At 43.4% G+C, this 15,639-nt stretch overlaps 1 protein-coding gene across 1 annotated transcript; it reads right to left on the reverse strand.

Moving 5' to 3' along the window:
* Positions 1-4,871: 4,871 nt before the first annotated feature.
* On the reverse strand, positions 4,872-14,304 carry dio2 (iodothyronine deiodinase 2). The gene is made up of 2 exons (XM_041972329.1): positions 13,626-14,304; positions 4,872-9,389 (listed from the first exon to the last, which is right to left on the reverse strand). The coding sequence occupies exons 1-2, from the start codon at positions 13,848-13,850 to the stop codon at positions 8,799-8,801; spliced, it is 816 nt and encodes a 271-aa protein (XP_041828263.1). The 5' UTR covers positions 13,851-14,304; the 3' UTR covers positions 4,872-8,798.
* Positions 14,305-15,639: the final 1,335 nt, after the last annotated feature.

Consider the following 15,639-nt stretch of genomic DNA (forward strand, 5'->3'; position numbering starts at 1 on the left):
CAGGAAATCTGTCGTGTGCAAGATGAGAACATGAACTGAAGCAGAGTGACAGCAGAGCTCACGTTGAAGGTTTCGTGGCTTCGTAGGTGAAAACGTGACTCAGAGAGCAGATCTCTGGGAATGTTGGTGAAGAATCAGAATGATGATGTTTAATGAGTTAGGAGGAAGATGAGGAACTTTACTAAATAAACCTAAAGAAATTAGCATTTGGTGGATAATTTCTCCCATTTAATGACACCAGTTAAGGCCCACTTATGCTGGACACAGACGGACGGCTTCGTCCGTCTCCTTCGTCGGTTATGCCCATAATTGGGTTTTCATGGAGCTTAGCTTAGAAGATGGAGCAATACCACTGGAAACCACGGGGGCAGTGCTGAGCAGAATAGCTGACATGCAACCAGCACAGAAACAAACCAGAGAAGAAGAAGAGGATCAGGGAGAAAAACACCAACATCCCTGCAGTATCATTTGAAAAGCACAATCCCAACACCGACTGGTACCATGACAGATGCACAACCTTTTCTCAGCGATTCCTTTCTATCAGCAGCAAATCCAGCATCATCTTCACACACCTGAACTCTGAGATCTCTCCAGGCGGTAAAAGTCATCTGATGTTGACTCTTCTTCTGTCTCTCTCTGTCTCTGTGTTTTCCTCTTCATCTGATAAAGTCTTCTTGTGTTTCTTTGTTGAATCACCCACGGTGCGTGGTCAGAACAGCAGGTGTCTTCATATCTGCTAGCTAGTGGAAAACTCAGCGGTTAAGTCACGCGGCGTCCTGGAGGAAGACGTGGTGAAGTGGTCTCTCAGTGTCGGGACGCTGCTGGACAGGGACGCTTCAGAAATGTCACTGTGCCATCAGACGAGGTCAGAACGCAACGTTTTACGGTCAGAAAGTTATGTAATGCATTTTTAAAGGGGAGAAATAATCCACCAAACACTACTTTCTTTACTTTTTGTGTTTATTTTTTGATCACACATTAGTCAGTTTACTGTTTAGACTTTGTCTATTTGATCCGTTTCATTTCATCATAATTAAGCAAGTGATTTTTCCTAAAATCTACCAGAAATCTGAAGGAAGCAGGAATGTTTGTGAGTGAAGGTTTCAGAAGACCGAGCCATCACATGCAGCTGCAAACCCAACTCGGAAACACTGTGGGAACATTCTGTAAGTCCCCTGGTGGGAGCTTTAGCTTGGTTGTGCTTTCAGAAAACAGCTTTCAGATCTTTTGTCTGCTCATGGTGGAAATTTGAAGCTTGTGAGCAATGAGCTGTTTTTATAAAATCCAAATTGTGGTTTGGATTTTCCTCTGAAATATGACTCATATGAGCTGATGACATCTCTGATCTGGTTTCATTGATTGAACTTGGAGCCAGTTTGACCTTGAGATGGAAAATCTGACAGGGTTAGGGTTAGGGCCATCTAGAGCCAGAAACTGGAAAAGCCCCCATTCACTGGACCACTAATTTGTGGTAGCCATGAGAAACTTGGAAAGGTCCATGTTGGCTTTTTGGCTGCCATAGTAACATGATTGAGAGAAGAGGAGGCTGACTGGAGGCAATTCTGAAATTAAAATACACTGCCTGCCAAACAAAAGTCTCCACCCGGATTCAACTAAGCTAACACGTTGGAGCCTCCCATTGGATAATTCCTGCAGGGTGATCATCTTTCAGCTGCATCAAGTTATTTAACCCAACTGATGCGATGAGCAGCTTCTCGTTTCCTAAACAACCATGAGGAAAGACACATCGGGGTCGTGGAGAAGATGTTAGTCTGTTCCAGAAGGGTCAGATCATCAAGCAGAGAAAACATCTCAGGAGAAGCAGAAACTACTGGAACTGGGTTAAAACTGTCCAACCATCATTAAAACTGGAAGGATGGTGGGAACCATCGTCTTCCAGGAAGAAATGTGGTCACCCTGAATGATGGTGGTTGTTGATCACTTCAACGTTTGGTGGAACCAGATGGAAGAAAAACAGCAGTAGAACTCAGGACCATGTTTAATAGTGAAAGTTAGAACTTTTCCACATGAACAATGTGAAGGAACTCAAGGGACTGAACAGCCAGAAGAAAACCACTAACCAGTGAGGCTAACCAGAGGAAAAGGCTTCAGGTTGCTAGGGAGCATAAAGACTGGACTCTGGAGCCATGGAAGAAGGTCATGTGGTCTGATGAGTCCAGATCTACCCTGGTCCAGAGGGATGGAGCATCTGGGTAAGAAGAGAGGAGGATGAAGGGATGCAGCATCATGCCTAGTGCTGCTGTACAGGTCTAGGGTCAGGTCTAGGATATATATATATATATATATATATATATATATATATATATATACTGTACATGTAATGGAGCTTTTATGAGTTTATTTACATAGGATCGTGGGTGTGCATGGACACGCCAATCAGGTTACATGTGTGTGTGTGTGTGTGTGTGTGTGTGTGTGTGTGTGTGTGTGTGTGTGTGTGTGTGTGTGTGGAGTGTTGGTTTAAAAGTGGGTCATTTCAAACTGTTTCGACATTCCAACACAATGAAACACGGTCCAACACAAATGACTTAAACCTGATCAAATGATAAACAGTTCCTGTTATGAATCTATTGAAATCCTGTTGCTGCATGTCCTACTTTCTTTAGTGGGCTCATTAAAACATGCACACATGCATGCAAACACAGATTTCTGTTGTTTGGAGTCTTTGTGTTGAACTTGTGGAGCTAATTTGTCTCTTTCTTTTCAGCGTTGTTCTCTGTCACACTTCCAGCATTACTGAGTGTCTGGCTGGACTCAGTGTGCTTTTCAAGTGTAAGAGGACAGCTGCTTCTGTGGAAAAGCTGGCTTCCACTGCCCAGAATTAGCCACAAAAGCTTCTTTTTCTAACCACAATCCAGGCACAACAGTACTGTCCTGGATCTGTTGTCACAGATATCAAATGATGGGTGATGTTCTGGGGAGAGAATGGAAAAATTAGGTCAAAGCTGTGTGTGAATTGTCCCTTTTTTGTGAGAGGAGTGGGTGGGTGCGTTTCCGGATGTATCTTTCATGCTCTTCATCCTCCTCCTGCTTCTCTCTTCTTCTTGGACTAACTGGTGAGAGAACAAACGTTTGGCTCAGCAGGAATGGAGGGTCAGCCAGAGGATTTTTTCACAAACCTACTGAAGGCCTCCTTCTTCATCTATGACCAGCAGTTTAGAAGCACTTAGTTCCTCATTTCTGTTTAACATGTTATTTATTTCATGATCTGTTTGAAAACATATATCTACACCCACCATCCTCTTCATCAGGACCACCTTCTAGTACCGAGTCATCCTCTTCATCGGGTCCACCTTCTAGTACCGAGTCGTCCTCTTCATCGGGTCCACCTTCTAGTACCGAGTCGTCCTCTTCATCGGGTCCACCTTCTAGTACCGGGTCGTCCTCTTCAGCAGGTCCTTCTAGTACTGTGTCCTCCTCTTCATCGGGTCCACCTTCTAGTACCGGGTCGGACCTTTTTAATCCTGGTGTGATAGATGAAGCAGGTGGTGGAAACCTTCCTCAGAGGTTTTCTCCATATTAACATGACAGCATCACACAGTTGCTGCAGGTTTGTCGGCTGCATCCATGATGAGAATCTCCCGTTCCACCACATCCCAAAGCTGCTCTACTGGACTGAGATCTGGTGGCTGTGGAGGCCGTTGGAGTCCAGTGAACTCATCGTCATGTTCTAGAAAGCAGGTGGAGATGATCTGAGCTTTGTGACATGGTGCATTATCCTGCTGGAAGTAGCATCAGAAGATGCTCCACTGTGGTCATAAAGGGATGGACATGGTCAGCAACAATACTCAGCCTGAAGGGGAAGGAGATCCGTTGATCCAAGGCAGGATGGATCCATGTTTTCATGATGTTTCCAGCAGATTCTGAGCCTAGCATGTCCAGGCTGGACGTGTTGTGTGTTCAGAGATGCTATCCTGCAGACCTTGGTTGGAACCAGTGCTGATTTGACTTCCTGTTGGCTTTCGATCACCTCCAACCAGTCTACCCATCAACAGCTGGATATGTTTCTTCTCCAGACCATTCTCTGGAAACCCTGAAGATGGTTGTGTGAGAATCCCAGTAAATACTCAGACCAACAACCATGCTACATTCTAAGTTACTTAAATCCCCTTTCTTTGCCCAAGGATAGTCTTTGAGATCTACAATCCTGCAGCTTTTAGATGCATCCCTTCTCCAACATACTTGAATCAAATGAACTGTTTTCAGCCTGTGCAGAGCTGAATGACACTCATGACGGAATTCAACTATTTGATTAAGTGCGTTGGAGAAGGGATGAATGTAAAAGTTGCAGGATCGCGAGGACTGGACTTGGGCTCCCCTGGTATAGACATATTTCAGATAATTGAACTGGCTTCATGTCACAGATCAAATCTGATCTGATTTGTCTTCTGTTGCAGCATCTACAGATTTGCTCCGATCTTCCTCCGTTCTTGTTAAACCCAAATGATTTACAAATGTTTCATTTTAATGGTTTTTTGCAAACTTGGTCATCATTGTTTGTTGGACATGTACAGGAACAAACCCATTCCAGGGGTCCCCTGATGATGAGAGAAATCTCACTATTAATCTGTGGAGGATCTAAAAATATAAAACTTAAACTGTCTTTTAAATGTTAAACTTGGATGAGTTTGTAGTACAACTTATTTGATTTGATGCTTCAGGTACGACGTAAGCCTAATTACATATTTAATGTACAGAAGACATGAAGGTAAGATGTTCCTGGACTGAGGAAGTTCAGAGGAGAAACCTGACAGGACCAGACCAGAAGGAGTAGAGATTTCTTATTTATCAGAAGGTCACAGCTTCCATGTGTTGATGTTTATTAGTAAAAGACGAGGAGACAACTTGCAAACGGTTTCATTCACCTTTATTTTGAGCTGGTTTTATTTTTTCCCTTTCACATATAAAAATACAGTTTATCCTAAACATAGAAGGAGAAACACGGCAGACAAGGTGGAATCAGATGAAAACAGATGCAATGAATCTGCGTCATGATGAGCAGGTGATGTTCACTATCCAACCAGAGACTGAGCCGGCGACTCTTTCGTCAAAGGTTTTCATTTGTACACCTTGATCACTGTGAGCAGAGCAATCCATCTGTCCTGAGTAATCCTGCTCTGAACCCGTCTCAGCATCACGGTAACTGATGTTCAGCTGTTCACTCCGACGTGTCCAGTTCCATGAAGAAAGAAAAAGTCAGTATAGAAGCTGAAAAGGTGAAGTTAGTATTTATTTCCCAAACTGAACTTGTGCAGCAGCAAGCAGGACCAAGGAGGAAACCCTGTTCCTGAAGGCAGCACTGTGATTAGAATTGCAATCACTCTGGCTGACTTTCTGCCTAAAACTTCCTGAAACGGAGTTTCCTCCTAAACAAACCCTGTAAATCTAATTAGTAGTCTACGACTGTCATTGCTGACACATCTACTATCATTAACTGTGTGTAGCTGTGGTGTGTGTGTAGATTTAATGTGGCTTGCATAGTGAAAAATAAAATGACCTCAGATCCATCCGTCCATTTACTGATGTTTGTCTGGGACAGTTACCAAGGGCAACGGTCTGAGCAGAGATCTCCAGAGTTCCCTCATCCAACCCACCTCCTCCAGCCCCTCCAGCTAAGAAAGATAATCTTTCCAGCAGGTTCTGAGTTTCTCTAATATAAAGATAAATGTCTTTTCTTATGCAGAGGATAACTCCAATCTGAGCACCTCAGAGTTTATCACCGGATCACTCGAGCCCAGTAACTCCCTCAGAGGAATTAGTTATTGCCCAAATCTGCAAAACAGTTTTCCAATATGATGTCCCCCAACTCTTTAAGAAAACCCAGACATACTTAAACTCCTCCACTTGACCTCAGACCTGGAGGTGCGGAATCTCATCTACATCATTTGCATAAAGCAAAGATGCAGTCCTAACCCGACCCGTCTGGAAAGCCACTGCCACTTCGGTTCTGTCCACAACGGTTTTAAAATGAAGAGGAGCCCCGATGAGTGCCACACCCGCTGGAAACTAGTCTGACTGAGCAATGCAAACAAAGCTTACTTTCCACATCCAGCCTTTCACTCCTGGGACAGCCTGAGGTGGAACGAGGCCAGTTTTATCTGCTGTGTGGATTCACAACGTAAGTGAAACCTGTTGAACCAGGTGTTTTCCTAAAAAAGCAGTAAATGTGTTTCTTCATGGAAATGAGTTGGATGTGCAGACAGATCATCGCTCCACTAAGGTGGAGATCACTAGACTTCTTGGGCCGATTTAGGTTTTAGATGTTTCCTTGCTGCAACACATTCGACTGAAATCACTTGGTCATAAAGAGGCGTGTGCAGAACATGACAACAAGCTGTTGGAAAACCTGCAGGACTCTGGTCCAAGAGGTCCAGAGTTGGTGATCCCTGCAGGGAAACATCTAAAACCTGCAGGACTCTGGTCCAAGAGGTCTGGAGCTGATGATTTTTTTTTTTTTTTTTTTTTTTTTGCATAGCTGTTGACTTTATAATTTAATGCGTGACCTTCATCTGACTTCATTACGAAGTTTATGGTCCTGATAAAAAAAAATTAACGTCACATGCAGCATGTTGTGTTTACGGACGTAAATATGGTTGTTGTGCAATCAGAGCTGAGAAAATGATCATATAATATAGTTTATATTTGATCTGATGCTGTTCAGACTATCATAAAACGATCAGACTGGTTTCAGATATGGAGAGAAAAGTTGAGCTACTTTTGCCTACAGCGTGGCGCCATCACAATACTGAAGCAACCGAGGCTTTACCTCCGTTTCCCCCAGCAGGTCTGGGTTAGTACCGGTTGGGTTGGTTTTGATAAACCCTGATCTCTGTTGTCTTGGCGTATAAGCCAGACAGTGCGAAGTGCGTCTTGAACTTTAACGTAGAAGAAGCCGACCCATAAACAAAGGAGCAGAATGATGATCCAGCAGGTTTTCTTCTTTCTTTGTGTTTTGTGGCTTTAAACAACAATAAATCCACCGTATATTTAAACATGAAGCTGTGCCTGTTTTGTTCTAATTGCTGAGTCATGCAGGAAGTGATGATTGCAGCGTGCCAGGCTTCACCCTTTAGGGTTGGACCAGTAAGATTGGGACCCCAGCGGAATATTCCCAAAAGAGTAGGATGGTTTGAGTTGGATATTCTCGTATCCTTCCCATGTTTTGCCTCTGGAAAGACTAAGAAATGCTTCCTGACCCGTCTCGTACCGACACAACAGAAATGATAAATATGTTTCATCACTGTTCTTATGTAAAATACCAACACTGGTTTCATTAGTCAGCATTCATATTGTACAAATATAGGTATGTTCATGCTGACAATAAAACCGGCCTGGATCCGTTTTGTATCAGACTGGGAAAAAACAGCTCAGATTAACTTGGCAGAAATTATAAAAAATATTTCAAGGCCATGAGTGGAAGACACTGTCCACAGAGTCGCTTTGGAGAAAGCATCTGCTGAATGGCTGTAAATTAACAATCATCAGAGAGGAGAACCGATGCAAGTTTGCAGCCTCAGTAACTCAGGTTAAATGGCTGCATGTTGGACTCCCCTCCCTCCAGTAATGTGAAGTCAATAAGTTAAATTTTGTTGGCTGCAAGAACAAAAGTTTCAGAATTCAAACAATTTTCACAGCGATGTGATTCCTGCAAGCAAAGATCACCACATTAAACAGATGCCCCAGACCTGGAAAAACCAGCGGAGAAGCTCCTTTATTTACTGGCTTGTAGCTGTTAAATGTGTTTATATGAATATTTCATTTTCAGTACAATAGTTTAAGCTGATGTGTTGAATTTCTACTGCGGCTTGGAGGACTTCCAGATTCAGATACGGACAGTAAATCATCCCACAGTGAAGTCCAAACATGAATGACACTATCTGTAGTGACTCAGGTCATTTTTAGCTAATCATCAAGCTAATCGTGCACATCTGATAAAGTCACAATGTGCTACTCTGGAGGAGCCATTTGGAGGGAATTTATTGTGTAATTCTAACAGTGGAAACAAAGTTTGACACAGCTGCAAATCTTGTGAGTCAGAGGGAGGCAGGGCTTCCCTTAATGAGAAAGACAAAGCTTCTTAGGAAACTCACATGACATATGGTGAGTTTGACAGGAGGAATGTTGGAAAATATGTTAGTGTTTTCTTAGCAAGCCGGGAAATGATGTTATTGGCCTGATGAGACTAAAACTGAGCTTTTTGTTTGTCAGACTAAAGGCCATCCCAGCTGCAAGCCAAACAATGCAAATCAGAGAACACAACTGTCGCCATGACGATCTCCGTGTGAGCCGGGAGTGAAATTAAATCTGGAGAAATCCTCAAAGGAGAATCCGAAACAAGATACCTGCTGCTAGTGTTTCTGAATCAGAGATGGACTGGATGGATTTTACTTTCACAGACGTCTTCACGTTCACTCAAAAGCCACATTTAATCTACTTTGATTCAGTTTTATAAACACGAGCTGGAGAATGAAGCTCTATGTTCGGGATGAATGATGGAAGAAGCTGTTGGTGTAGTGCATAAAACTTACAGACCGTAAAAATATTGAAATCTTATTCAAACAATTAAAAAATGATTCATTTAAAAATAAAAATGAATTGAGAAATTGCCTTTTTCTTTTGTAAATCAAGTGAAAAATGATTATAGCAGCAAAAGTTGGTGTGAATACAGACTGCCAGCTGGGTGTGTTCCCGTCTCCATCTGCACATCCACACCAGGATTCATATAAGGTGTCTGAACAAAGGCACATGTCCTCCTCTTTCCTTGTCTTTCTTTACTCCTACCGCCTCCCGTAACTCTGTTCCAGCCACTGGCGCACATCCTTCAGGTTGTAAAAGAACGGTCCCTTCCCGCCCAGGTAGGCGATCTTTCTTTGGTGCACGATGCACACCCGTTCGTTGGCCACACCGTAAGCAACATTAGCGTTGTTGTCCATGCAGTCAGCCACCAACTGGCACTGCGGCGGCAGGGAAAAGTGCTCGATGAGTTGGCGTGCCGCTCCCATCCTCTCCTCCAGGTTCTGGTGTTTCCGGAAGCTGAAAGAGCAAGGGCCCATTTTTGGGGCCACCCAGCCGTCGGATGGGTGGGCCTCATCGATGTAGACTAACAGGAAATCGGCCACATCGCTGAAGTCCTCCACTAGCTGCCGGAAAGCTGGCAAGTGGCTGATGAAGGGGGGTCAGGTGGCTGAGCCAAAGTTGACCACCAGAGGGCGATCTGACGACTCAAAATCCAGAAGGCGACACTCGTCCAGAGTCTGGGTCCTGGTGCCTCGAGGGCCATTAGTCATGTTACTGATCCCGCTGCTCCACCGAGGCCCATCAGGAACCTTCACCACCTTTGAGTTTGGTGCTTCACAGCCAAATTTCACCTGCAGAAGTAAAAATAGAAAAACATTTACTTCACCTATAACATCCGGTTACAGAGGGTTGAATATTGGGATTAAAGAAACGGGATCAGACTGGTTTGAGTCATATTTCTCTGGTAGATCCTTCTTCTGATACCAGAGTGAGTTGTGGATTTCTGCAGGTTTCTGGACCTGGGTAATGTATATTTCCATTGGGTCATATTATGTGACTTTCCACTACTATGCAGATGACACTCAGTTATGCTTCCAGGTACTACACCTGACTTAGTGGTTACCAGGACCTATCCATTTTGTGGCATGGCACATTTAGCATTTTGTACATAAAAGAATCTACACCACCCAACAAAATGACCCCTTACAGCCTAATACAGTATATTTAAAGAAAACTCTTCCCTCACCCCCGTCCCATCTCCCCTGGGTGGGCTGACTGGCTGTTCATCTCAAGCTCGGATCCTCTACCAGAGGATCCATCCATCCATCCATCCATCCATCCAACATTCATGTGGATTTATACCCGTTTCCCATGTCCCAGGATTTATGGTGACAGTAATGGGATGGAATCTGGCTAGACAACAGGTAAACTGGTTGACCTTTTTTTATTTCCTTCTCCTGATTTATTGTCTTTTTCCACACCTGAGGTTCACAAATTAAAAATATTTAAAAGGTTTTAAAGGCTGAGTGTTCATGTCTGAAGTGGATGTTTGTGGGTGCACATGGTTATCAGTCCTATTGTTAAAAAAAGGTCAGTAAATCAGTTATTTACTGAAAAATCAATCGATCAAATCTGAGTCTATTTACGCACTGATTACATCAGAGTAAATAAATGTGATTTTCTGAATCAGATCAGTTACTGATCAGAAGCTCAGGAGCAGACATCAGATTGTTGAATGAAACTCTGGTGCAAAAGGTTAATTTGACAGTTAAACATTAGCCAATGTAATAATTTACCAGGAACTTTCCAGCTTTATAAAGTGTCCAATGGCTCACATCACAAATGATTAAACGATATAAATCTAAACAATATGGCTCCAGCCTGAAACCGATGGTAGGACAGGGTCTAACAGCAGAGTGGCTAATTATTAACCTTCAGTGATGTTGAACCCAACGTTGTATCAGTCTTATACAGCCGAATATCAGAAGGAGAACCCACTCTGGACGGCCGAGTTGGAACGAAATCTCATGTTAGTTTGCTAAACTACAACTGAGTCACAGATGTGGAGAGAATTTTCTATGAAGAATCAAGTTAAAAGAAACAGTTAAAAATCCAGCCACCATGTTGGAGACCACACTCGTCTTAAATACAAGCATTCTGGGAAACTCCGCTCAGCTGGCTGGGAGATAACCATGTATGTGCTCTCACCTCATGTTAGATGTGGGATTTCTGGAGCATGAAAACGCCCGAAAACTAAAGACTTTTCACCAGGCAGCAAAGAAAGCTATTACTAAGAAGTGGTTGAAGGAAGCACTGAGCTGAGAATCGAGATGGAGAGACGGATGAGATGGAAAGAAAAAAGTTTTACGGTTTTTACGAAAAAGAAGAAAAGAAACAGTTAAGCTCATTTTAATTCCCGATAAAGTCAGTCCCACTTTTTTTCATAATTTAGCTTTTTCAGCTTTATTTCTCCATGACTACTGCTGTCTAATTAAAAAATGTGTGACAGGAAGGAAAACAGAAGAAATAATATTTATTTTTATCTGTCTCCCTCCCAAAAGAAACACAACCTTGACCTGTGTGATTTATATGCTCATAATAAAATAAAAGAAAAACATATTTTTATGAAAGAAAAAAATGTATTTAATTTGTTTTTAACTGAGAAATATGATTTATGGATTTTTGATGCCACTCTGATGCCGGAGATTTGCTCATATAAAACGTAAATCTGGCTGTCTGTGAGACATATAAGCATAAAAGCTGGAGAACTTGACTGGTTTCTGTCCTGTGTGTCCAGTCGGAGCTGTTCTGTGAATGTGGGCCAGTACTCTTCCTCTGTGTCTCCACCAAGCCATGGTGTCCCCAGGGATCGATACTAGTGCCTGTTCTGTTTGCTTTGTATACGCTCCCCTGGGGTTCTGTTTTTAAAAAGCATAAAGTCTGTTTTCACTGTTTTGCAGACGACATTCAGATTTATCTGCCTGAAACTGCGAGTGACGTCCAGTTCGCAGTAAACTGCTGCAGGACTGTTCAACCCATGTACAGGCGTGGATGAGTGCTAACTTTCTGAACCTGAACAAGAATAAAACGGAGATGCTGGTGTTCGGACGGCGTAATCTCCTGGACATGGCAGTGTGATTGGTCCTTCGTCCTCCTACTGCCGTCCGCTTGTGAAAAACTGGGGGTGATGGCTGAGCCTTCATTTAGCCCCGTTATCAAGGCTAGCTTCTTTCAGCTGAGGACTCATGACAAAATCAATTCTGATTTTACTCGGGCTGATGTTGAAAGAGCATTTGTAGCTTTGCGTCTGGATTATTGGAATGCTTTGTGTGTTGGGTTGGACCAGGTCTCCGTCAGCTCCTGGAAAAAATGCTGCAGCCGCCTACTGACTAAAACAAAGAGGCATGAACATCTCCCTTTTTGTGCTCCCTGCATCGGCTCCTTGTCTGTTTTGGTGTCAAATTTAAGGTTTTATTGACTGTTTTTAAGTGTTTGCAGACTATGGGCCCTTCTTATTTGAATGCGTTGTTGCAGCCCTGCACTCCGCCCAGAGCCTTGAGGTCAGCTGACCAGCTCCTGCTGGCGTCCCTAAAGCCAGGCTAAAAGCCCACGGTGATGGAGCATCTCCGTGGCAACGCCCAAACCATGGAACAGCCTCCCTGTCTGTCAGCTCCGCTCATCTGTAGGCCACCTTAAGTCTAGACTGAAACCCACCTCTTGTCTTGGCCTTCACATGCTAGAAAAACTGGAGTTTAGTTTCACTTGATGTTATGATTTTACTTCATTATGTTTATTTATCTGAATTTTTAATTGTGTTTTATGTAGATTTATTGATTACTGATGGTATTGTGAAGCACTTTGGTCAAATGAAGTCGCTTTAATATGGTATATAAAGAAATCTGAATTTCAAAATAAAATAAAAGGTCTGAAAGACCAAATGTATGAACAACTTGTGTATTTCATCATCAGCTCATCAGATCAGGAATGAATCTGAGTAAAAAGGAGTTGATGGAGGGGATGATCAGACATTAAAAACACATGATTCTGCATGACTGGACTCTTCTGTAGACAGTAAACATATCAACATTTAATCAGACTGATTGATCATAATGAAATAAAATGTTTGAATGATTCATGCAGGATTTCCCCAGAAGCTCTTTTCTCTCGTATCTCGGACTGGAAGCACATCGGTCCGGTGGAGAATTCCTTCGACAGCTCGCCAACTTCACTAAATGTGGATGTTGAGTTTCCAGTTTGAGGAGAACTGGAATCAGAATCTTGGATAGAAAACATCTCCCTCCCAAGACACGAAGGTAATGAAGCTGAATTTGTCCTTAAGCTGGGATTGGGAACATAAAGGCTCCTTTATGGGAATTATCCAGGAATAAGTCTGGAAAATGAAGTGCAGGATCTTCACTCACCTTCTGTGAGTTTGAACAACTGATTTATTTTAATATTTTACTATTATTCTGTAAACCTAATAATAACACAACAATACCACCAGCTGTTTATTTAAAATGAATCCAGGAAAAATGAGGATGAGGAGAAGAGCTGTCCGGCTTGTGGGTCAGAACCTCTTTCAGGGTTTGGAGCAACATTAGCGGCTGTCCACGCGCACACGTGATAAACCAGCCTGGTTCTGGAGCAGAACCTGACCTGCACGAAGTCCGGACCTGAAACCCGCTGAACACATCTGGAGCTGCAGCAGCTCAAGTCAGTCATGAGGAGAACCAACTTCTGAACAGTCAGATGAGCAGTTAACTGTCTAAATCCCACATCTAACAGGATTTCTGTTTAACACATTTTATTTTCAAGTTTTACCGTAAGGAATTTTAAGTTTGGGAAAAGTTTAATAACTCATCCTTATGATTCAGTGTGTGTGTGTGTGTGTGTGTGTGTGTGTGTGTGTGTGTGTGTGTGTTAATTTGGGTGCAGGTGGGACAGTGGTGGAGATTTTGGGTCTAGTTATTGCGCTGCACCACTGTGGCCCATCCCAGTTCTCCCAGTCCTACATCTAGCCAATAACAAGTTCTGCTGAGAGCAAAGCGTCCCACTACAACCAGTCCGGAGCGGTTGTGGAGCTTTACCTGCTTGTGTGCGTCCAGGACGAAGCTGTTCCAGACGGAGCGCAGCCCCGCGGAGGTCAGCATGCGGCGCCACTCTCCGCAGCCGGCGGAGCGCGAGCAGCTGAGCAGCGTCACGACCCGCTTCACCAGAACCACGGAGTCGTACAGAGCCAGGAAGAGACAGTTGGAGAAGAAGCCTGGCAGGATCTGTAGTGTGACCAGCAAGTCTTCGCTCGCGCTTCCCATTTTCACTTTCTGCGTTAACGTGACGATTCAGTGGAGAGCCTTGGGCTCGCGCAGAGCTGCTTCACGGCTTCCCGTCATAGTCCTGGTTCAGCCCCAGGCTGAGGAGATCGCAGCCGCCGTTTAGCTCTGGACCAAAATGAGCAGGTCTCTGCTTGAAGGACTGATCTGGAGCTAATGTGAAGCTTCTCAGCTTTTCTTTGCAACCAGATTCTGACGTCAGATGTAGTGCGCACCCCCGTCTCCTCCTTTCTCTCCTCCCTCAGCTGGCTGCACACTGACTGGATGAACACATCAACCATTCCCCCTCTTTTTCTACACTTTCTGCACATCGGGGGGTTATTTCTCTTTTACATCAAAAGTTGTAAAATATAAGTAAAACCAGAACAATGATTTCCTAATCTCATCAACATATTTTACACCCAATGGAAGATAAACAACACGTCAGAGGAGGAAACGGAGACGTTTCACCATGTGATGAAAATATGAGCGGATAGTGAATCTGATGCAAAACGTCCGTAAAAAGTTGGAACAGGAGCAAAAAGGCTGGAAAAGTACCTGGTACAAACCAGAAACACCTGGAGGAACATTGGACAACTAACCAGGTTACCTGGCAACAGGTCAGTAACATGACTGGTATAAAAGGACCATTTCAGAGAGGCAGAGTCTCTCAGATGGAGAGATGGACAGAGCTTCACCAATCTGAGACAAACTGGATCTACTGTGGAACAATTTAAAAAAAATGTTCCTCCTCCAACTAAAATCCAACTGAAATAAACTTGTCTTGTAGAACATTTTATGAGTCCCTCTGCCAGTCAGAATATCCAGATAACACACAGTTACAGTCTGACTTTCTAGAACCGTTCGACACACCAAGATAAGACTGAAGACAAACATATAACGGTCACGGAGCAGTGGAAAGACCCAGGGCTGGACGGGATCCTGAAACTGAAATGTTTCAAGAAGCACACCAGTCTGGAATCTTGCCCTCATCCTTCCGGTCTGCACTAATTACTTTTGTTCCAAAACCTGGAAAACCACCTACAGAAAGGGGCTGCTATCGCCTCGTCTTTAATATGCTCTGCGTGGAGGTTAGAAAGTAGGTCCCATCCCTAATTACTGACGATCAGAATGGTTTTGTTCAAGGGTGTCGAGCATTTCATAATATACATATACAGGGTACTGAATAGACTATATGAGAGTCGAGAGGCTAAAGGTAACGCAATCCTGCCGTTGGATGTGGAAAAGTCCTTCGACAGGACTGAATGGAACTACCTGATGGAGGTCTTGGTAAGATTTGACATTGGGCACTCGGCAGGGCCGTCCACTGTCTCCTCTCTTATTTCTGTTGGCTATTGAACCTCCGGCTTTGGCCATTCGGCAACATCCAAACAGCAGCTGTAAAAATAGAAAGATCAGAGCACTTCATCTCGCTCTTCGCTGACGACGTCATTAGTTTTCTGCCTCATCTGACATCATCTGTCCCAACATTTGTTAGTGTAATTTGATCTTTTGGGGAATTCTGTGGATTTAAGGTTAACCATTCCAAATCCATTATACTTTTTTTTTTAATAAAAATGAGAGGCAAAACCCAGTGATACACACCCCCTTCTCAGGAAGGTTTTCTATATTTCGGATTCAAAATTGTCCCAGAAAAGGAAAATATTGTCTCCCTTAACTATGACCCCGTAGTATAATCTGTAACCGAATCTTTGACTAGATGGATGGTAGTGCCCGTCTCCACGGTGGGTCGCATTAGTATCTTAAAATGTAAATTCTGCCCAAATATCTT

Source organism: Melanotaenia boesemani, chromosome 20, assembly GCF_017639745.1.
Source record: "Melanotaenia boesemani isolate fMelBoe1 chromosome 20, fMelBoe1.pri, whole genome shotgun sequence".
NCBI classification, from domain to species: domain Eukaryota; kingdom Metazoa; phylum Chordata; class Actinopteri; order Atheriniformes; family Melanotaeniidae; genus Melanotaenia; species Melanotaenia boesemani.